The sequence below is a fragment of the Sphaerodactylus townsendi genome, linkage group LG07, assembly GCF_021028975.2.
Source record: "Sphaerodactylus townsendi isolate TG3544 linkage group LG07, MPM_Stown_v2.3, whole genome shotgun sequence".
In the NCBI taxonomy this organism is placed as follows: Eukaryota; Metazoa; Chordata; class Lepidosauria; order Squamata; family Sphaerodactylidae; genus Sphaerodactylus; species Sphaerodactylus townsendi.
Window position 1 is genome coordinate 10060570 of NC_059431.1, and position 22370 is coordinate 10082939.

The 22370-nt window shown below is 49.4% G+C and overlaps 1 protein-coding gene across 1 annotated transcript in view; it reads right to left on the reverse strand.

The window, feature by feature from the left end:
* EPG5 (ectopic P-granules 5 autophagy tethering factor) overlaps positions 1 to 22370 on the reverse strand; it is an 82567-nt gene that overhangs the window by 55605 nt on the left and 4592 nt on the right. The window contains 11 exon segments of the mRNA XM_048504315.1: positions 853 to 895; positions 2286 to 2443; positions 4051 to 4206; positions 5967 to 6117; positions 7438 to 7552; positions 9574 to 9682; positions 10522 to 10595; positions 13947 to 14054; positions 15058 to 15194; positions 17232 to 17475; positions 19642 to 20538. Of these exon segments, the coding sequence (XP_048360272.1) occupies positions 853 to 895; positions 2286 to 2443; positions 4051 to 4206; positions 5967 to 6117; positions 7438 to 7552; positions 9574 to 9682; positions 10522 to 10595; positions 13947 to 14054; positions 15058 to 15194; positions 17232 to 17475; positions 19642 to 20538 (2192 nt within the window).

A 22370-nucleotide genomic window follows, 5' to 3' on the forward strand; every position in this document is an offset into this window, starting at 1 on the left:
GGGGGGGGGGTGGGGGGGGGGGGGGGTGGGGGGGGGGGGGGGTGGGGGGGGGGGGGGGTGGGGGGGGGGGGGGGTGGGGGGGGGGGGGGGTGGGGGGGGGGGGGGGTGGGGGGGGGGGGGGGTGGGGGGGGGGGGGGGTGGGGGGGGGGGGGGGTGGGGGGGGGGGGGGGTGGGGGGGGGGGGGGGTGGGGGGGGGGGGGGGTGGGGGGGGGGGGGGGTGGGGGGGGGGGGGGGTGGGGGGGGGGGGGGGTGGGGGGGGGGGGGGGTGGGGGGGGGGGGGGGTGGGGGGGGGGGGGGGTGGGGGGGGGGGGGGGTGGGGGGGGGGGGGGGTGGGGGGGGGGGGGGGTGGGGGGGGGGGGGGGTGGGGGGGGGGGGGGGTGGGGGGGGGGGGGGGTGGGGGGGGGGGGGGGTGGGGGGGGGGGGGGGTGGGGGGGGGGGGGGGTGGGGGGGGGGGGGGGTGGGGGGGGGGGGGGGTGGGGGGGGGGGGGGGTGGGGGGGGGGGGGGGTGGGGGGGGGGGGGGGTGGGGGGGGGGGGGGGTGGGGGGGGGGGGGGGTGGGGGGGGGGGGGGGTGGGGGGGGGGGGGGGTGGGGGGGGGGGGGGGGGGGGGGGGGGGGGGGTGCCGGCCGGGGGGGGGGGGGGGGGGGGGGGGGAGGCACCTGGTGGGCCACTGCGAGTAGCAGAGAGCTGGACTAGATGGACTGTGGTCTGATCCAGCTGGCTAGTTCTTATGTTCTTAACAGCCAGGTCAACCTACAAGAATTGTTTTCTGGTTCTCATGCTTTAAGCCTGCTTGTCATGCCAGCTTCTTTGCAGCTTTACAGCCAAGGAAGAACGTATTCTCAAGAGGATACAGTAGCCCTGGCGAACGAATACTCGTTTCATCCACAGGGGTTCCTGATATCATTCACCAAATACAGACCAAAAAATCACGTGACGCACGTGTGCCGCACAGTGGCTTGGGTATATTACAATTATTTTTTACAGTGTATAAACATACATAAAATGCAATTGCTATTAATAATCTCTGCTACTTGATAACATTGAAGGAGGTTGTTTAACTGCATCGGTGTTACTGAAGTTCTCCCATTGGAGATATCTGTAATGAGAGTAGAGATTATTGGTCTGTATTTGGTGAATGCTGTTAGAGGCGCACTTACTCTATTCATTCCTGATATCATTCCCTTCCAGCAGTGGCATAGTGGTCAAGAGCATGTGCACTCTAATCTGGAGGAACCGGGTTTGATTCCCCGCTCTGCCACTTGAGCTGTGGAGGCTTATCTGGGGAATTCAGATTAGCCTGCGCACTCCCACACACACCAGCTGGGTGACCTTGGGCTAGTCACAGTTCTTCTGAGCTCTCTCAGCCCCACCTACCTCACAGGGTGTTTGTTGTGAGGGGGGGAGGGAGCAAAAGGAGACTGTCAGCCCCTTTGAGTCTCCTTACAGGAGAGAAAGGGGGGGGGGATATAATTCCAACTCTCCTTCTTCTACCCGGATTCTCTTAACCCAGATACTCTCTCCTGTAACTAACTTCTTTCGACCACCTTACATAAACACTTCATTGTTTAATGTATTGTCAAATTAAAGAACACGAAAGGCACTGCAGACTATCTCAGCCAGAAAAATCAGCAATAGCAGAACACTTGATAAACCAACCTGGACACAGAATGTTATTTGAAAACACAGAAATTCTGGACCTCTCAGACAACCACTACGTCAGACTACACGGAGAAGCCATTGAAATTCACAAGCACATGGACAATTTCAAACGGAAGGAAGAAACCATGAAAATGCAAAACGGTGCTGTTCCACAGGGCCTGCAAAACGGTGCTGTTCCACCGGCTTTCGAGGGGGCCGGCCGCTGAGTCCGCCCCTCGTGTTGTCCTGCACACTGGCTATCTATTGGACCATCTGCCAATCCCCTCCCTTCCCAGGGTTTGATCACTGGGGTTGGGTGCCAGACGTATTCTATTATTAATCAAATTATTTACTGAAGGTTACTACTGCTGCCGTAGTTTTATAGTTTTAAGGCTTTGTATTTTAACTGGGGTTATTTGATTTGTTTTATTGTATTGTTGTTTGTTGTGCACCGCTCTGAGCCCTCCGGGGGAGGGCGGTAGACAAGTATAATTAATTAATTAATTAATTAATTAATTAATAAGAACTTTGGGTATGCATGGTTGTTGTGGGTTTTCCGAGCTGTGTGGCCGTGGTCTAGTAGATCTTGTTCCCGGCGGTGGCCAGCCTGTGGCCGAAAAGAAGCTCCCTGTAAAGAGAGCGCTACCTTTGAGCTCGCGTTTGCAGTCGGCGAGGCGCATGGTGGCGCAAAGCTTTCCCGGGTTCTCGCTTTCCGCGCAGTGCATGATGGAGAACAGCTTCCAGAGCATACTGCTGGACAGGGTTCCGTACGGCATCTCGGACATGAAGAGCCACACGCCCAGCCTGTTGGGTTGGAAAAGCGGCGAGAACCTCCTTAGCAAACAAAGGACCGCTATTCAGACCCGCCTTGGCAGGAGTTGAAGAATGAGATGATGCGCGGCCGACTCGCCCAGTCATTCCCAGTCACTTGCAAGATTCAGTCATCTATCGCTGCTGTTATGGTTGATACTGTTGTTATTATTCAATTTGCATTCCACCCCACTGACAGAACAACAACAGCCAGTGTATAATAAGCTGATAAGGCACAGCTTGGGAATCAGAAGCGCAAAGGGAGAGAAAGTACTACCGACACATTCCCCCCTCCCACTTAATTCTCAAAATACTGGAACCAGGGGGCATCCATTGAAAATGCTGGGGGGAAGAATTAGGACTAATAAAAGGAAACACTTCTTCACACAACGTGTGATTGGTGTTTGGAATATGCTGCCACAGGAGGTGGTGATAGCCACAAACCTGGATAGCTTTAAAAGGGGCTAGGATAGATTTATGGAGAAGTCGATCTATGGCTACCAATCTTGATCCTCCTTGATCTGAGATTGCAAATGCCTCAGCAGACCAGGTGCTCAGGAGGAGCAGCAGCAGCAGAAGGCCCTTGCTTTCACCTCCTGCACGTGAGCTCCCAAAGGCACCTGGTGGGCCACTGCGAGTAGCAGAGTGCTGGACTAGATGGACTCTGGTCTGATCCAGGAGGCTCTTCCTTATGTTCTCAATGACTGTGCCTGGGCGTACTTTCTCACCTTTTGTGGTTCTGCTTCCCGAGCTGTGCCTTAACAGCTCATTAGACACCTGCTGTTGTTGTTCTGTCAGTGGGGTGGAATGTAGGTTGTTTAGACCGTGGGGAAGGATGGACCACGGGACTGGTGAGGGATCGTTCCCCCCCTTAGAAACAGGTAGTCAGGGGTGGTTTGTATGACATGGGGCAAGACGTAGGGTGTAATGGAAGGCGCTCTGCTGCTTATGCTTCAGTTCTGGCAATGGACATCTAAACGCTTAAACATGGTGCTGTTTCATAATAAAGAACTCATCTGAACAGAGAGTCTCATTACTGAACTGTCCAGGGGCACAACAGCATCAGTGTACACGTAATTAGAACTACCGTATATACTGGCGTATAAGACTACTTTTGAACCCTGGGAAATCATCTGTAAAGTCTGGGGTCGTCTTATACGCCGGGTACATAGTCTTATATGGCAAGTATAACCCAAACTCTATATTTTACCTGGGAAAGTGGGGGGTCGTCTTATACGCCGGTATATACGGTATGCAATTAAACATATATACTTAAAACTACAACCCCCACACCGTTCCATTTACATCCCTGAAGTCTTGGCTAACAACAAACATAAAAGTACAGAAGGAGAAGAAGGAGAAGAGTTTGGATTTATTTATTTGGATTTACCCCACAAAGCGTCTGTTGTGGGGAGAGGAAGGGACGGAGTTTTGTAAGTCACCTGAAGTCTCTTTACCGGAGAGAAAGGCAGGGAATAAATCCAAACTCGTCTTCTTCTTCCATTCCTATTTCAACTAGACAGGATGTCCATCATCACCAATAAGACCTTCCCCACCCCCACCCCCAATTCACACACACACCCCCTCCCATCATTTCCTGCCTTTTGGCCTTCAGCACGTGGAGAACGGCCCGCAGAAAGAGTTCGTCGAATTCCACCTGCAGCTTCTCGACAGAGTAAGGGAGAGCGGTGGAGCCAGAGTTCTTGGCACAGCTGAGGTACTGGGCCCAGTGATCGCTGACGTGGCAAAGCGTCATCCTGTAAAAATGGGGAGGAGAGGGCGGAAGACAGAAGAGAAAAGATGGTGAAAGAAGAGCTGCAAAGGACTCACGGGGATGCATCCATCTCGTCCGTATTGTCCCCCCCCAGGTGGTGCTGGGAACTGCCGCCAAGTCACATCTGTCTTGAACGTTTGGAGGTGGTTTGCCACTACCTGCCTCTGCATGGGCTGAGAGAGTTCTGAGAACACTGTGACTGGCTCAGGAATCACATGGAGGAATCGAACCCAGTCCCCCAGTTCAGAATCCACCACTCTTGACCTCTACGCCACGCTGCCTCTCTCTCTGCCATGCACACCTGCAAACCCAATGAAGGTTGCCGCGCACTTTGCAAGATTTAGAAGCCATGCAGATTTCGGGGGAGCCAACGCCAGATTGCCCTTTTGGCTTCATCCCTTCTTTTTTCAACCTCCCCGACCATACTGGGCCAATGATCAGCAGAGATTACTTCTCTGGTCATGTTTAGAAGTATCGTTATTTATTTTATTTATCATCTGCTCAGAGAACCCGATTGCCGGGATCACTTTTCAGCCTCCTACTGTAAAAGCAGGCTGCTGGTCCACTTACAGACCCTGAGATGGGAAATCTACTCAACTCAGCAACCAGACCAGGGGTCTGCAACCTGTGGCTCTCCAGATGTTCACGGACTACAAATCCCATCAGACCTTGCCAGCATGGCCAATTGGCCATGCTGGCAGGGGCTGCTGGGAATTGTAGTCTATAACATCTGGAGTGCCAAAGGTTCACCACCACTGCTCTATGAGGAGAGACTTAGGGATCCGGGGATGGTTATTTTGGTGAAGAGAAGGTTAAGAGGTGACATGATAGCCATGTTTAGATATTCGAAGGGATGTCATATTGGTGGGGGAGCAAGCTTGTTTTCTGCAGCTCCAGAGACTAGGATCAGGAGTCTTGGGTTCAAGGTGCAGGAAAAGAGATTCCACCTGAACATCTGGAAAAACTTCCTGACAGTCAGGGCTGTTCAACAGTGGAATGCACTGGAGTGTGGTGGAGTCTCCTTCTTTGGAGGTTTTTAAACAGGCTGGATGGCTAATCTGACTGGAGTGCTTTGATTATGTATTCCTGCATTGCAGGGGGTTGGACTTAATGGCCCTTGGAGCCTCTTCCAGAATCATAATGACCCAATTGGCCATGCTGGCAGGGGCTGATGGGAATTGTAGTCCATTAACATCTGGAGAGCCGCAGGTTGCAGACCCCTGAACTAGACCAAACTTACCGGAGTTTGGCTAGCCTAAGCCAAAATATACCTAAGCCAAAATATGATTTATGATTAGATGACAGACAGATGTGCATGTTGTTAAGTTTTATTGTTTAAATAACCGGGGGGGGGGGAAAGACTGCCCAAGCCAAAATATGGTTGGTGATTGATGACTGACAAAAGCCTAAGTTGTTAAGATTTCTTCGTACTGTACACAGGTAGTGCCTTGAAAGTCTGAATGATTTATTTATTTTGGTGACTGATTTAGCGAAGCATTTCCGCATGCATATTACATTATAAAGATTTGAAAATCGTCATTGTCTTGGCAGAAGTGAATTAGCCTTTTGTGTGTAAAAGTGGATTGACTGTGCCTATCTAGTGATACCACCCTATAATAATATTTTGAATATGGTGGGCTCATCGGGTCAGGACGGGAAACCAGGGCCTCCTCCCTCTGAATAAATATCACCAACAGAGTAAAGTGTAAAGAGGTTCCTCCCGCAAATGAGACACCCCCTCACCTGATGAGGCGGCCGATGCGTTTCACAAACTGCCTGTACCGCGCCCGGTTAAACGTTTCCAGCCCCACGGCGAGAAGCTCCACTAACGAATTAGCGAAAGCAAAGACCTTCATCATCTCGTGCGGTGTTGTTTTTTCAGGAGCATAAACACCTGGGCAATAAAAAAACAACAACACGCTCATAGGTACACTATGGAACAGTGAAGCAAACTGGCCGGTTAGAACATAAGAACATAAGAACAAGCCAGCTGGATCAGACCAGAGTCCATCTAGTCCAGCTCTCTGCTACTCGCAGTGGCCCACCAGGTGCCTTTGGGAGCTCACGTGCAGGATGTGAAAGCAATGGCCTTCTGCTGCTGCTGCTCCGGAGCACCTGGTCTGCTAAGGCATTTGCAATCTGAGATCAAGGAGGATCAAGATTGGTAGCCATAGATCGACTTCTCCTCCATAAATCTGTCCAAGCCCTTTTTAAAGCTATCCAGGTTAGTGACCATCACCACCTCCTGTGGCAGCATATTCCAAACACCAATCACACGTTGCGTTGTCAACAGTAATTAAACCTGGAACCATCAACAAGGAAGAAATGCCGTCCCTGTGGACCAGTACCAACCCATATGCTACTAGTCAAGTGAACTCCTTTGTAGGACGCCTTCATTTCCAACTTAACATCTCACACCCTGAACCTTATCAGCATCCCTGCTGCGACACACGCCACCCCTCTACATTATGCTGAGGTTGAGTGAGCCCATATAGATCAAAAAACACCTGAGACAGGACTGCAGAGAAGAGAGGAATCGGGCATGATGATGATGAAGAAGAAGAGTTTGGATTTATATCCCCCCTTTCTCTCCTGTGGGAGACTCAAAGGGGCTTACAATCTCCTTGCCCTTCCCCCCTCACAACAAACACCCTGTGAGGTAGGGGGGCTTAGAGAGCTCCGAAAAGCTGTGACTAGCCCAAGGTCACGCAGCTGGTGTATGTGGGAGTGCACAGGCTAATCTGAATTCCCCAGATAAGCCTCCACAGCTCAGGTGGCAGAGCGGGGAATCAAACCAGATTAGAATGCACCTGTTCTTACCCACTATGCCACAATGAAAATAGCAAGGTCAATAGGTGAGGTCATCTGAATAGAAGTAGCCTGGCCTTTGTTCCCTTTGATTGTTTACTGTCTATAGTCATCCTACGTTTGTGTGAAGCTGATTAGTCACTGTCTTGACTCTAATGTTTTTCAACACATATACTCCACTTGCTTTCCTACTATAAGATCCTCTGAAGATGCCAGCCACAGATGCAGGCGAAACGCCAGGAGAGAATGCTGCTAGAACACGGCCATACAGCCCAGAAACCACACACAGCACCCCAGTGATTCCGGCCGTGAAAGCCTTCGACAGTACATTATACAACTATTACTGCTGACTTTTCCACATCAGTTGCTTATTACCAGACACACATTCGCTCGGAAGAGGCTTCACCTTTGCTGTCAAAGCCGAGCATATGCTGGAAGAGCTCGTGGAAGGGGAACTGAGACAGAAGGGCGATCAAGTCGTCTTCGAGAAGAAGGACCCAGCTCGTATCGGGGTCTTCATCCTAGAAGGAGAGATGCCACAAGTGAGGATACCCCCTTTCTGAGAAAACAAATCAGCAAGAAAGGATGAAGGGAGGACAGATGGACAGCTGGCTTCTCCAATAAGAATGTGACGGGACAATCCGAGTCACACCCTCCTAAGTCCACCAAAGTCAAAATGCTTAGAAGGTATAACTCTACTTTGGACAGCACCAGAAGTGTTGTGTTCCTTGGCCCCATCATATTCTTTTTTTTTTGGGGGGGGGGGGGCAGTTTCCAACAGCCACGCCTTCACAGATCTTCTTGCTGATAGGCCACGGGTAAGCATTTCCAATCAGCAGGTGATGAATTCCTTCACTTTTAGTCAACGGAAGGAAAACAGGATTCTCACACAGTACCAATCGACTCCAAATCTTGCAGGGCTGTTTCCACCAACTCCAGAGCCCAGCGAGATAAGAAAACGGTCAGGGACAAGAGGGATTACTGGGGATTTGATTCTCCGCTCCACCACATGAAGCCTGCTGGGTGAGTTCTCGCCAAACTTCCTCAGCCCCACGAGCCTCTCAAGGCATCTGTTGCGGAGAGGGGAAGGGATGGAGCCTATGAGCTGCTTTGAGAGTCCTGACGAAAAGCCGGAGTATAAAAACCAGCTCTTCTTCTAAAGAAGCCCCTGCAAGCCGGCTGATGGAAACAACGCTTGGCTTTACGGCAAGACAAATTACACAAAAACCAACCACACAAAAGGCTCCTGCATCAGAAACATATATTGAGGAGTCAGGAGGAACAACATCTATAAGCATAAGCATTTTATTGTCATTGTGCACGCACAACGAAATTTACAGCAGCATTCCTCGATGCACACAATTTCAGACTCATACCCCATCCTCACTTTCCCCTTCCTCCACCCATCCCTACACAGCCCCAAACACATCAACACGAAGGCACGGAGTTTAGCATAGCCACAGCTCTAGAGTAGAAGCTGTCTCTAAGCCTCTTTGTCCTAGTTTTGATAGACCTGTATCGTCTGCCGGTTGGTAACAGTTCAAAAAGAGAGTGCGCTGGATGAGACGGGTCTCTCAGAATATTTTGGGCTTTCTTTAGGCTTCGGGAATTATAGTGTTCTTCCAAGGAGGGGAGAGGGCAGCCGATAATCCTCTGTGCAGTAATGATCACCCTTTGGAGCGCCTTCCTATCTGCCACTGTGCAACTGGAGAACCATACACAGATGCAGGAGGTTAAGACACTCTCTATAGCACAGCGGTAAAAGGACACCAGGAGTTTTCCATTCAGTTGTTCTTTCCTTAAATGTCTCAGATAGCTCCGTCTATCAATATACTAAAGCACAACAGCACAAGTCAAACAAAGCAACAGCAAACGAACAGCAAACAAGGACAGGTTGAAATTGACAAGCGCAAATACCACAGGAAAGATAGGTAAGTCCAGTAGCAGGCAATGCTTCAAAGGTAAGTGAGCAAGGTATCAAGGTGTGAACAGATTCCACTGTGAACATATGCTTCATATAAGAGGACATTATCACTGGGAACAATCCTGTAACGAATTCCTCAAAGAAAGTGGATGTTTCCAACCGAGACATTTTAAGGCGGGACAATCGGGCTTTTCTTCCTGTTTCATAGTTCCAAGACTGCTTCAGCAGCAGCTTCAATAATTTAACCTTGCCCAATCATGGCTTTTATTAGCCAGTATTAGAATGGCCACAAGAATCCCAATCAATATAAGGCTAGGCTCTCTACAAGTCTGCTACAAGTCTGCTGAATATAGACAGCCAGACTGATATGATAGTTAGGAAATAATGGACTAGGGCGGCCAGATTTGAGTTCCAGCCCCCTCTCAGCCACAAAACGCAATTTGGGCCCGTCATTCCCTCTCAACTTTAGCCTACCTCAAAAGGTTGCTGTGAGGACCAAACGGAGGCACCCTGTACCCAGTTCTGACCTCATTAAAGGATAAAAATAAACAGGGAGAATCTAGTTTCCTCAGGAGAGGTCACTAGACTTCCTCGGATCAAAGTCATGTTTAGAAATACCTCTTCTCCTCCTTCATCCACTAGAGTCCAATTTCCAGATTCCGGCGCAGATGATGTGGAAGTCTGTCGTTCGCACGGCTTCATGTGGCACATGAATTCCGCTCGACCTCTGCAAGGGAATAAAATGGGTTCCAGTTCTGTTTTCAGATTACTGGCTGGTTCCAGATTTCTACAATCCAAATCCTACACCACTGTTTACTGGATCATAGAATCATAGAGTTGGAAGAGGCTCCAAGGGCCATCAAGTCCAACCCCCTGCAATGCAGGAATACATAATCAAAGCACTCCAGTCAGATTGGCCATCCAGCCTGTTTAAAAACCTCCAAAGGACATCCAGCCTGTTTAAAAACCTCCAAAGGAGACTCCACCACACTCCAGTACATTCCACAGTTGAACAGTCCTGACTGTCAGGAGGTTTTTCTGGATGTTCAGGTGGAATCTCTTTTCCTGCACCTTGAACCCAAGACTCCTGGTCCTAGTCTCTGGAGCTGCAGAAAACAAGCTTGCTCCCCCACCAACATGACATCCCTTCAAATATCTAAACATGGCTATCATGTCACTTCTTAACCTTCTCTTCACCAAAATAACCATCCCCAGATCCCTAAGTCTCTCCTCATAGGGCAGTGGTGGTGAACCTTTGGCACTCCAGATGTTATGGACTACAATTCCCATCACTACAATTGCTAGCAGTGAGGAAGGGAAACTGGAAAAGACAGAGGCCCCCTCGGGCACATAAAAAATAATGCACTTTCAATCCACTTTCAATGCACTTTGCAGCTGGATTTTACTCTGCAGAATAGCAAAACCCACTTTCAAACAATTGTGAAAGTGGACTGAATGTGCATTATTCTGCATTCTACGGAAGGGACCAGAGAGAGGGAAAAACTGGTAGGAAACAACCCAACATTTCTGCTGCTTCTTGCCCCGATTTCTCTCCTTCATACTTACTTGGCAGGCGACATCAGCAACGCCAGGGACTGCATAAAATGGAAGACCCCCGATGGATTACCCAGGACCCGAATCTGAAAGTGAACAAGAATTGATTGATTGATTGATTGATTGATTGATTGATTGATTGATTGATTGATTGATTGATTGATTGATTGATTGATTGATTGATTGATTGATTTCTAAACCGCCCTCCCCCTAGGGGCTCAGGGCGGTGAACAACAATGATAAAAACAGCTTAAAAATAACACAAAACTGATTAGCAGCAATAAAAGGAACCGTGTGTGTGTGTGTGTGTGTGTGTGTGTGTGTGTGTGTGTGTGTGTATATACACACACACACATACATACATACACACACACACACACACACGTATGAAAAAAGATATTGTATATAGAATTAATTGACTGGATATAGAAATGTATACAATAATATTATAAGTTAATATGCAATGTAATGAATGTAAATATTCTTTGCAACATGACTTCCTTCATCTGTATATCATTTATGTTGTAGAAACCTTCATTCATGGGGATAAGAAGTTGATATAAGGATTGTTATGTACGGAATCACCTGTTGAGGGTTCCTTATCAAGTTCATTAACACTTCCCTTGAAAAAGGCAAACGAAAACACGGTAATCAGCGTGAAGCGTTTGGGAAGTATAACGGAGCGGATTGACATACATACAACTGTAAATGATGAGAAGTTTGACTGCCCTTGAATTGGGACGGTATTTCTAAGTAGTTCAAGGCACCGATCCAGGATTTTCATTAATTGTTATGAACTTTCACTGCAGTCACAGCAGATGACATTGATGCAATAATATATACAGGATCATGGACATTGTTGGTTTAACAAATACATGATTATGGACTGGAGAGAAGGTTGTCTTGTAATAAATTGTGTTGCATGAATTGGATTGAAAAGTGGATATATATGTGTGTGTGTGTGTGTGTGTGTATGTATATATGTGTGTCTGTCTGTGTCTGTCTGTCTGTCTGTCTCTGTCTCTGTCTGTGTGTCTGTCTGTCTGTCTATCTGTGTCTGTCTCTCTCTCTCTCTGTCTCTGTGATATAATAGTTTGATAAGTCTAATAGCCAACAATTTGGCATACTTTACAAGTAACTAATAGGTAATATAAATTGCTTGAGCCGGCGCCCATGTGCCACGCATTTTTGTGTATCTTATATTGTTTTGTACGTAGCACATTTATATCATAGATGGACAATATATACCCCACTAAACATTCCCTTCTCACTGGACACAGCGTGTAGCATGCTTCTCTCTGTGACACACCTCTGAAGATGCCAGTCACAGATGCAGGCGAGACGTTAGGAACAAGATCTACCAGACCATGGCCACACAGCCTGGAAAGCCCACAACACCCAAACCTATACCCCTTTCTCCTTGATGAACTAAGCTTTCCATGTGCAGGCAGTGGTCAACGAGAGATAGCATTCAATTATGCTGCCTTCCCCACGTGGTCTGAAATGTTACCTCCCTGGGTTGACTAAATCCTGTACTTCTTTCCCCTGAATGTGAAGCTGAACTTTGGGACCCTTTTATCAGTATCATAAATGGCTCAAGCGGTGCCCTGCAGATGCTTAAGATAAGAAATGTATAAATACACAGTGGCTCGCCCAGATCTCAATGCAGTCTGCAGTCTCAGTTTAAGAATTTGCAACCTCTGTATAAAGCCCTGAAAGCTGCAAAGTTCAGATTCACATTAATAAGGCAAGTTAAATCAGTAACAACCACTGAATAAGAAAGATAAAATGTGGTTTATTGAAAAAGTACTGCAGCAATTGCTAAGTGAGAAAGGCCTCTCGGGGGGGGGGAGGGGGGAAGAGGAGAAAAAACATAAGACAAGCCAGCTGGATCAGACCAGAGTCCATCTAGTCCAGCACTCTGCTACTCGTAGTGGCCCACCAGGTGCCTTTGGGAGCTCACATGCAGAATGTGAAAGCAATGGCCTTCTGCTGCTGCTCCCGAGCACCTGGTCTGCTAAGGCATTTGCAATCTGAGATCAAGGAGGATCAAGATTGGTAGCCATAGATCAACTTCTCCATAAATCTGTCCAAGCCCCTTTTAAAGCTATCCAGGTTTGTGGCCATCACCACTTCCTGTGGCAGCATATTCCAAACACCAATCACACGTTGTGTGAAGAAGTGTTTCCTTTTATTAGTCCTAATTCTTCCCCCCAGCATTTTCAATGAATGCCCCCTGGTTCTAGTATTGTGAGAAAGAGAGAAAAATTTCTCTTTGTCAACATTTTCTATCCCATGCATAATTTTATAGACTTCAATCATATCCCCCCTCATAACGGACCCCACATACTGAAATTCTATGGGGAAGGCCATAGAGACTAGGGGAGGCAGCCTAGAACATTACCCAGAAGTGATGATACATCCTCTCCAAACTCAGTCCTCCCCAGACATTATCCACTAAATCTCCTGTCGTTTGGCAAGGCAGTGTTGGGAACCTTAGCGTGGGAGAAGGAAAGAGATGCACTATTTTGCTAGAAGCAAAAGGATCTGGAACCAAGTGCGGCATACACACAGTGCTATTTTAAGCAGCCAGCCCCTCTGGCGAGCACTCACAATGAACTCCCATTTTCATCTCTACCGAAGGCCCACCTAGTTGAAAGGCCAGCTAGATACCCGGCTGCACATCCGAACCATACAAGCCACGCCACATCAGAGGGGGAGTTTCATGTGGAACGAGGGCTACAATCCACTCTGCTACTTCAAACTCAAGCCTGGCTCCGAAAGAAGCGGTAAACCCAAAACTGGGTTGGTTCAGTTCAGACGGGCGGTTTCCACACAAAACCGAAATCCCCCCACTTAGAAAACTAGCACGTCCAGTGAAAGGCTACGCTACGCTCTGACCCTTCTCCCTAACATCAAGTTCCCTGTGTGCACATTTTTTCATAGTTGTTTTATTTGCAGGGACTAACACACACTCCTGAGACTAGGCAGTGGCGCAGTGGCTAAGAGCAGGCGCACTCTGATCTGGAGGAACCGGGTTTGATCCCCAGATCTGCCACTTGAGTTGCGGAGGGTTATCTGGGGAATTCAGCTTAGCCTGTCCACTCCCACACATGCCAGCTGGGTGACCTTGGGCTAGTCACAGCTTTTCGGAACTCTCTCAGCCCCACCCACCTCGCAGGGTGTTTGTTGTGAGGGGGGAAGGGCAAGGAGATTGTAAGCCCCTTTGAGTCTCCTGCAGGAGAGAAAGGGGGGATATAAATCCAAACTCCTACTCCTACTCCTCTTCCTACTCCTCTTCATCCTCTTCCTCTTCCTCCTCCTCCTCTTCCTCCTCTTCTTCTATGCCCCACTGGCAAGCCTGAAGTGGTACAGCCCAGAGCCACCACCTTGGTGAAAACTAGGTCTCATAAGAGGACAAATTTAAAGGCTCTCACCTGAATGAAGGGGACGGCCCATCCGCTGACACCTGCCGGGCATCGAAGGATGTGGTTCAAGAGGAAGAGGTGATCTCCGGGGGAGCCGACCCTTTGCAAAACCGAAACCTGGAGCAAAGGAAGGCAGCGTGAAAGGTGGCGAAGTAGGAAAATATGACCAAGCCACTAGGGTGAACGGTTTCAAAACACTTCACAGGTGGACATGGAAACAGGCAACATTGTTTTGGGATATAATTTTAAAATAAATGCAAAAGATTCTGAAAATAACAATTGAAAAAATACCTGAGGCATTTCTGTTGGGGTTGATGGGGGAAACGCTCTACAACTCCCATGTAGAGCAAGGGACCAAAGAGCTAACAAAACGCACACTCTAATCTGAAGAATCAGATTTGATTCCCCACTCCTCCACCTGAGAGGCAGAGGCTTATCTGGTGAACCAGATGTGTTTCCGCACTCCTCCATTCCTGCTGGGTGACCTTGGGCTGGTCACAGTTCTCTCAGGACTCTCTCAGCCCCACCTATCTCACAAGGTATAGGAAGTTAAGAGCTCGTGTATCTAATCTGGAGGAACCGGGTTTTTTCATGGTTGTTTTATTTGCAGGGACTAACACACACTCCTGAGACTATGCAGTGGCGTAGTGGCTAAGAGCAGGTGCGCTCTGATCTGGAGGAACCGGGTTTGATTCCCAGCTCTGCCGCCTGAGCTGTGGAGGCTTATCTGGGGAATTCAGATTAGCCTGTACACTCCCACAAATGCCAGCTGGGTGACCTTGGGCTAGTCACAGCTTCTCGGAGCTCTCTCAGCCCCACCTACCTCACAGGGTGTTTGTTGTGAGGGGGGGAAGGGCAAGGAGATTGTAAGCCCCTTTGAGTCTCCTGCAGGAGAGAAAGGGGGGATATAAATCCAAACTCTTCTTCTTCTTCTTGTGGGGAGAGGAAGGGAAAGGAGCTTGGAAGCCACCTTGAGTCTCCTTACAGGAAAAAAACGTAGGATATAAATCCAAATTCTTCAGCCAGGGTGCCTGAAACAGTGGTCATCTGTGGCAGACCCTCCCCCCCAAGCCCCTGTGCCCCCACCCCACAAACACACACAGTATACTGATTTCCTCACCAGCCTCTGGAGCCATGAGAGAATGTCACTCTGGAACTGCAGATCTTCGACAACTCTGCGGGTAAAACTGAAGAGAACGCTGATGCATTCTTTCAAGGGACCAAAGTCTCCGGAGCTGTTTTCCGGCTGTTTCAGAGCTGTAAAAGAGAACAAAGAATTAGGGAGGTCAGAGAGGGAAGGGTGAAACTTGGGCCGGGAAGCCCCACATGAGATTCAAACCCCTAAGACAGGAGTGTCAAACTCCAGATGTTCATGGACTACGATTCCCATCAGCCCCTGTCAGCTGGGCAGTCTGAAAGAAGACACTTGTGTCTTAAGAAATGCCTGTTTTTCATGGATGCACAATGGAACTGAAAAGCACCTTAAGTGGCAAGAAGAGGAAGAAGAGGAAGAGGAGGAAGAGGAGGAGGAGGAGGAGTTTGGATTTATACCCCACCTTTCTCTCCTGTAAGGAGACTCAATGTGGCTTACAAAAATCCTTTCCCTTCCTCTCCCCACAACAGACACCTTGTGAGACAGGTGGGGCTGAGAGAGTTCGGAAGAAGAAGAGTTTGGATTTATATCCCCCCTTTCTCTCCTGTAGGAGACTCAAAGGGGCTTACAATTTCCTTGCCCTTCCCCCCTCACAACACACACCCTGTGAGGTAGGTGGGGCTGAGAGAGCTCCGAGAAGCTGTGACCAGCCCAAGGTCACCCAGCTGGCGTGTGTGGGAGTGTACAGGCTAATCTGAATTCCCCAGATAAGCCTCCACAGCTCAGGCGGCAGAGCGGAGAATCAAACCCGGTTCCTCCAGATTAGATACACGAGCTCTTAACCTCCTACGCCACTGCTGCTCGGAGAGAACTATGACTAGCCCAAGGTCACCCAGCAGGAATGTAGGAGGGCAGAAACACATCTGGTTCACCAGATAAGCCTCTGCCACTCAGGTGGAGGAGTGGGGAATCAAACCCGGTTCTCCAGATGAGAAGCCACCTGCTCTTAACCACTACATCACGCTGCCTCTAGAAGGACATTTTGGAGGACAGTAATTCATAAATTCATAAGTAATTCATAAGTCAGAAGCAGCTTCCCCACACCAAATAGCTCGATTTTGCATCATTTGTACACATTCCCTGGAGTTTTGTCCAGAATTCTGTTACGCCGAACGTACAGCATTTTGTGTCCCGATGTAACGAACTTGCCCCACCCTGAAGGGCTGGTGTACAGCAGGCCAAAGGGAGAAGGCCTTAGCAACAGCCAGAAAAAGAAAAAAAGGCTCCACAAGGAGAGAACCGACCTGATTGGCTGAAAAAGGTCCAGTAACGTTTGGCAAGAGCTAGGGGGAGCCAGTGGGCTTACAGCACTGAGAGGAGAGTTGAGTGCTGATAGGAGTCGGAGAGAGAGCAGAGCAGAGTCTGGCAGAGAGGAGTCTGTCAGCTCTGGAAGAAAAGGATTCTGTCTCAGCAGAGTTGGCTGACAGAAGTCCAGTCCCTGTCTAAGCGGTGTATGCTTGACAGAGAGAGGAGGCCCTGACTGGGTGCAGATTGACGTGCCCTTCAGGAGCTTGGCGGTTTTAAAACTGCCCAGACCTATCTAGTCTGCCTTGCCCCTGGGTGTATCACCAGAATCACCAGTCTGGGAGAAGCCAGTCCAGAGGCAGTGAAGCCATATTAGGACTAGTGGGAGAGAGGGAGGCCAAGCGTGCCAGAATCTCCTGGGCTTGGACTGTGTGTTTGGGTGTGATCAGTGGGTATTGGAGCAGTGAGGAATAGTGTCTGCGTGCGTAAGGGAATTTATTAGTTCAAAGCTAAATCTTCCCTTAAGAGACACCTGCGTGTGTCGGTGTGCATATGAATCTGAAGTAACATCTTCAGACAAACTTATTCTGAAATCAACAAGCGTTAAACCTCTCAAAGTTACCGGAGAAGCCTCTGTTAAACCGCAAATAAAAGTTTCAGTTTTTGTTCATTATAAAAACCTCTCCAATCTTTATTATTTGTCTGTCAGTGTCTGGGTGTTCCCCGCAAAGGGTGGTGTCTGGGGGAAATCAGTATTGAGTGGGCTATATAGAGGGAAAAATATTATTGGTGGCAGCGCAGAAAGCAGAACTTATATATAAGTAGCCTTTCGTTACACCCGACAATGAGGCATGACCCCCTCCCACCTGAAGCAGAAACCCAAACAGGAAACACACCTGGCTCTTGCTGCTGTATTCCGGCAGACCTCAGCAGGGCGGAGCTCGAGAGCAGCCCGTAGATGTAAGACTCCACCTGCAGGCGGGACAGCACGGAGGTGTACAGGTGCAGGGCCAGCGTCTGATGCACGTGCTCCGCTTGCTCTTCGAAAAGCCGCTTCAGCTCCCCCAAGGCGCCCGTGTTCAGCTCGACGGTCTGGTAACGGTGGTGGCCGGAGACTTTGCATTGGTCAGCACAGACCCCCTGCAAGGGCAGAAGCGGTTTCCCAATCTGAGCAAAGGTTTTCAACGCAGAAGAAGAAGAAGAGTTTGGATTTATACCCCCACCTTTCTCTCCTGTAAGGAGACTCAAGGCGGCCTATAAGCTCCTTTCCCTTCCTCTCCCCACAACAGACACCTGGTGAGGGAGGTGGGGATGAGAGAGTTCCAAAGAACTGTGACCAGCCCAAGGTCACGCAGCAGGAATGTAGGAGTGCTAAAACACATCCGGTTCACCAGATAAGAGTCTGCCGCTCAGATGGAAGAGTAGGGAATCAAACCTGGTTCTCCAGATTAGATTAGAGTCCAACTGCTCTTAACCACGACACCACGCTGGCTCTAGGATTTACCCTTATCATTTGGGACAAATGTAAGGCCGTTACACCCAGCCCAATGATGTTACTATGAACAGGAGGAGGAGGAGTTTGGATCTATACCCCACCTTTCTCTCCTCTAAGGAGACTCAAGGTGGCTTACAAGCTCCTTTCCCTTCCTCTCCCCACAACAGACACCTTGGGAGGTAGGTGGGGCTGAGAGAGTTCTGACTAGCCAAAATACTGACAAGGGCTGATCCTATTTAGCTTCAGAGCTCTGATGAGATCCAGCTATCCTTGCTTACCTGGGCCAATTTTCCTCCCTAACTTTCGACATTCAGCTTCCTGTTTCCAACCCCTTGATATCTTTTGTTCTCAAATTACCATTAGGGATTTTCAGTCCCAATTCAAAGCGGTCAGATTCATTTTTTAAGGACTTTGTCAATTGCTTTGTAAGCAGAAAGGACAGCTGCTCTGGTGGTCTTAGTCCATCCAACCCTAATCCTAACCCTGAACCCATGCATCCCCAAAACCAAGTGCATTCCCTGGGACACTGGCTCCAGGGGAAAGGAAAGACATAACCAAGTGAAAGGGAAAACACCAACAACAGCCTGGAAAGGTAGGCTGCTAGGCCAAATCCACTAGGAACCACAACAGGTCAAAGGGGAGGGGCAACAGGGAAGCGGCTAAGCGTAATCCTAACCCTGACCCCCTGCACCCCAGGTCTTAGTTCTCTTGAGAACCATTTGCTCCCAATAGTAATAGTTGCAAAAGGAGGAGGAGAAGGAGTTAGGTTTTATGAGCCACCTTTCTCTCCTGTAAGAAGCCTCAAGGTGGCTTATAAGCTCCTTTCCCTTCCTCTCCCCACAACAGACACCTTGTGAGGTAGGTGGGGCTGAGAGAGTTCCAAAGAACTGTGACTAGCCCAAGGTCACCCAGCAGGAATGTAGGAGTGGGGAACAAATTTGATTCACCAGATAAGAGTCTGCCACTCAAGTGGAGGAACGGGGAATCAAACCTTCATTCTCCAGAGGAGAGCCACTGCTCTTAACCACCGGCTCTACTATTCACAGATTCTAACAGCCACCCATCCCTTTAGACCAGAGGTGGGCAATTATTTTTTCCATGGGGCCGCATAAGAAACAGAAAATATTGTGGAGGGCCGGGCCAAAAGGCTGAACTCAGTTCTGCATAATAGGGGCTGATAAGTGACAGACAGGTGCACAGATCAACTTGGAATCAGTGGCAACAGTTCTGCATACAACACTATTTGGCATGAAGAATCACAGGCTTAACCTACCTGCATAGTTGTCCACTATGACCATCAAGCAAGTGGGGAGACTTAAGTCCCTTGACCTACTTTTTTCATCGACTGGCGCTTTTGAAAGCCCCGCAGAAGCCGGCAACCAAGGCAACTGGCTTCTGCGGGGCTTTCAAAGGCGCCTCGCTCCCCAGCAAGGTGGGGGGGGGGGGCAGGCGCTTTTGAAAGCCCCGCAGAAGCCGGCAGCCAAGGCAACCAGCTTCTGCGGGGCTTTCAAAGGAGGGGAACGCCCCAGAAGCCACTGCACGAGGGGAGTGGCCTTTCTCAGAGGCCCTTTCCGGTGCAGTGGCAAGGTGAGGGGGGAAGGGGGAGGGTTAGCGGAAGAATGAGCAGCGCGGTTCTAAACAGGTCCTCTTAGGCCAGGGCCAGGTCTGTCATACGGGCCAGTCAGGGTCATCCGGCGGGCCGGATGTGGCCCCCGGGCCGTATAATGCCCAGGTCTGCTTTAGACACACACCCCTCCCATCCGACGACAAAATCACAACAGGCTCTTAGAAAGCCATTTCCGTTACTCCACCTGAGCGGACTGCTGCTCGTTGTTGAAGGTCCAGAGGCGCTCTCTGATGCTCCAGCAATCCGAGGACGTCGCCTGCAGCTTCGCCTCGGCCAGCAGCAGCTGCTTGCGGCAGCGCCAGTAGTTCAACAGCAGCTCGTAAAACTCGTGGCGGTCCTGGTGGGCGACGCCCTCAAACTCCTCCGCGTAGGAATCGACGTTCTCCAGCCAGGAGCAAGGCTCAAAGAGCTTCAGCTGCTCTCGGGTAAAAGGCGCCAGCTCCGGTTCCGCCGGAATCACCGGGTACAGCCTCCCTTTCGGGAGCTGGGGTTTGAGGGCCAGCACCGGAGGTCGCTCGCGGGACAGCTCTAACGCTAGATTGGGGTAGAAACCCTGGGAGGCCCCAATTGGTCCCCTGACTTCTTTGTTCGGGGTCAAGGCGGCGGCGAGAGCTTCTTCTGAAGAACGGGCCACAGGGTTTTTAACAAGAGGGTTTTGCAAGTCCGCTACTTCTTGTTCCTGTTCGGATCTAACGGGTAAAGTAGTGCAAGGAAGAGGGCTCCCTGTTATTTCCCCAAGGGATGCTGCAGGAAGATTTAGAGGAGCGGTTGATTCCTCTACAACCACCTCCTCCTCCTTCTCCTCCTCCAAAGCCTTTACTCCAGATTCTTCCATCTGTGCCGGAAGCTTTGTTTGAGTACCGCCTGGGGAGCCTTCCTTTACCAGGGCTGACGCACTCGACGGGACATCGCACATTTCGTTCGCAGGTTCCCTCTCACTGGTTTCCTTCTGGAGCCGGACCTGCGTAAGGCATTCCTCCTGGGCACAGGCAGACGGGGACGATCTACCTTGCGATGGAGCCGCACTGGAGAGGAAGGCCCCAGCCTCAGCTTTCGGCTCTTCGCGTTTTTTCTTTTTCTCCTAGCGGAAAGAAGAGGGGAAAAGCGATGTTAAGACTTGAGCAATCCCAGTTGCCACGCTTTGCACTCCAGTGACAACACTGCCCAAATTAAAAATGGTTAGTGCGAGAGTTCAGTCTGCAGATCTATCAGGTATACATGAAGAAGGAGGAGGAGGAGGAGGAGAGGAGAAGGAGGAGTTTTGGATTTAAATCCCCCCTTTCTCTCCTGCAGGAGACTCAAAGGGGCTGACAATCTCCTTGCCCTTCCCCCCTCACAACAAACACCCTGTGAGGTAGGTGGGGCTGAGAGAGCTCTGAGAAGCTGTGACTAGCCCAAGGTCACCCAACTGGCGTGTGTGGGAGTGCACAGGCTAATCTGAATTCCCCAGATAAGCCTCCACAGCTCAGGCGGCAGAGCGGGGAATCAAACCCGGTTCCTCCAGATTAGATATACGAGCTCTTAACCTCCTATGCCACTGCTGTATGGACAGACATACAGGTTTACCCTAAGAAGCCCTGTTAATTTCAGTGGGACTCCGTGACCAAGCTAAGAATGAAATCTTACTGTAACTGATGAAGAAGAAGAGTTTGGATTTACACCCCACCTTTCTTTCCTGTAGGGAGACTCAAGGAGGCTTACAAATTTCTTTCCCTTCCTCTCCCCACAACAGACACTTTGTGAGGTAGGTGGGGATGAGAGAGTTCGGAGAGAACTGTGACTAGCCCAAGGTCACCCAGCAGGGCTTCATGTGGAGGGGTAGAGAAACAAATACAGTTCAACAGATAAAAGTCTGCTGCTCATGTGGAGAAGTGGGCAATCAAACTCGTTTCTCCATGCTCTTAACTACTAGCACCATGCTGGCTACACAGGGTACAAGTTACTATTTTACTTATTGGATGTCCCATCCTGTTGACTGGATTCGGCTTACACTGTGTATATCTGCTGAGTTTCAGTGAGAAATGTGGTATGACGACTGAGGCTGAGATTAAGCTTGGGAGAGCCACTCTTATCCCACCTCGGTCTCGGGTCCTTTTCCCCTCCTAATGACTCCAGACCAGCTGATTGTTCAAGGATTTATTGTAAAAGTTCAAAACAAAGAAATAAAACATAAATGTGTTAGATCGCTCAGCTGGTTACGTTCCTTTTGGTTCTTTGCCCCCATCCCGGGAACTCATGGCCCAGAGATGCTTCTCTGACCACGTCTCAAGATGGAATTCCAGAACCCTTTGTTTTCCCCTTCTCAGGAAAACTCTGTTCAGGCCACGAGGTAACTTAGGCCTTTGAAGTTTCATCCTGGCACCTTTGTATGGCTTCCTGTCCTCCTTCCAGGAGATCAAAAGGCAAAGATGCTTTTCACAGTCATATGTAACTTCCCTTTACTGTAGCGATAGCATCTTCCATGGCACGCGCCTTTTTGAGATGAAGTCTGTAAACTCCATGTTCACATACTTCAGCTTCCTAATAATACTGGTTGCATAATATCACATGTTTCTAGCTAATACGTAGTTCAGCTAACTATTTTCCATCACAGGTGGCCATGAAGGAAATAAACAAAAACAGCAGTTAACCAAGTTTGGGTGCCGTAAATGGTATAAGATTCTCTCCGTGTGGCACAGTTCTGACTGAATTAAAGCTTTAAAGGCTTATCATTCCAATGGCTGATCATGTTTGATACACCAAATGATCAACCCCTAACTGAATCTTCTGCATGTATTTTCACATGATCAGCTGCTTCTGATAATCAATACACGTCTTAACATGGAAAAGCTGAAACCAGCTCACCAACCACATAAGATCAAAGCAGGCCTTCCCAAATTCTACTTCTTTGTCCCGAGCTAACTGATGTCTCAC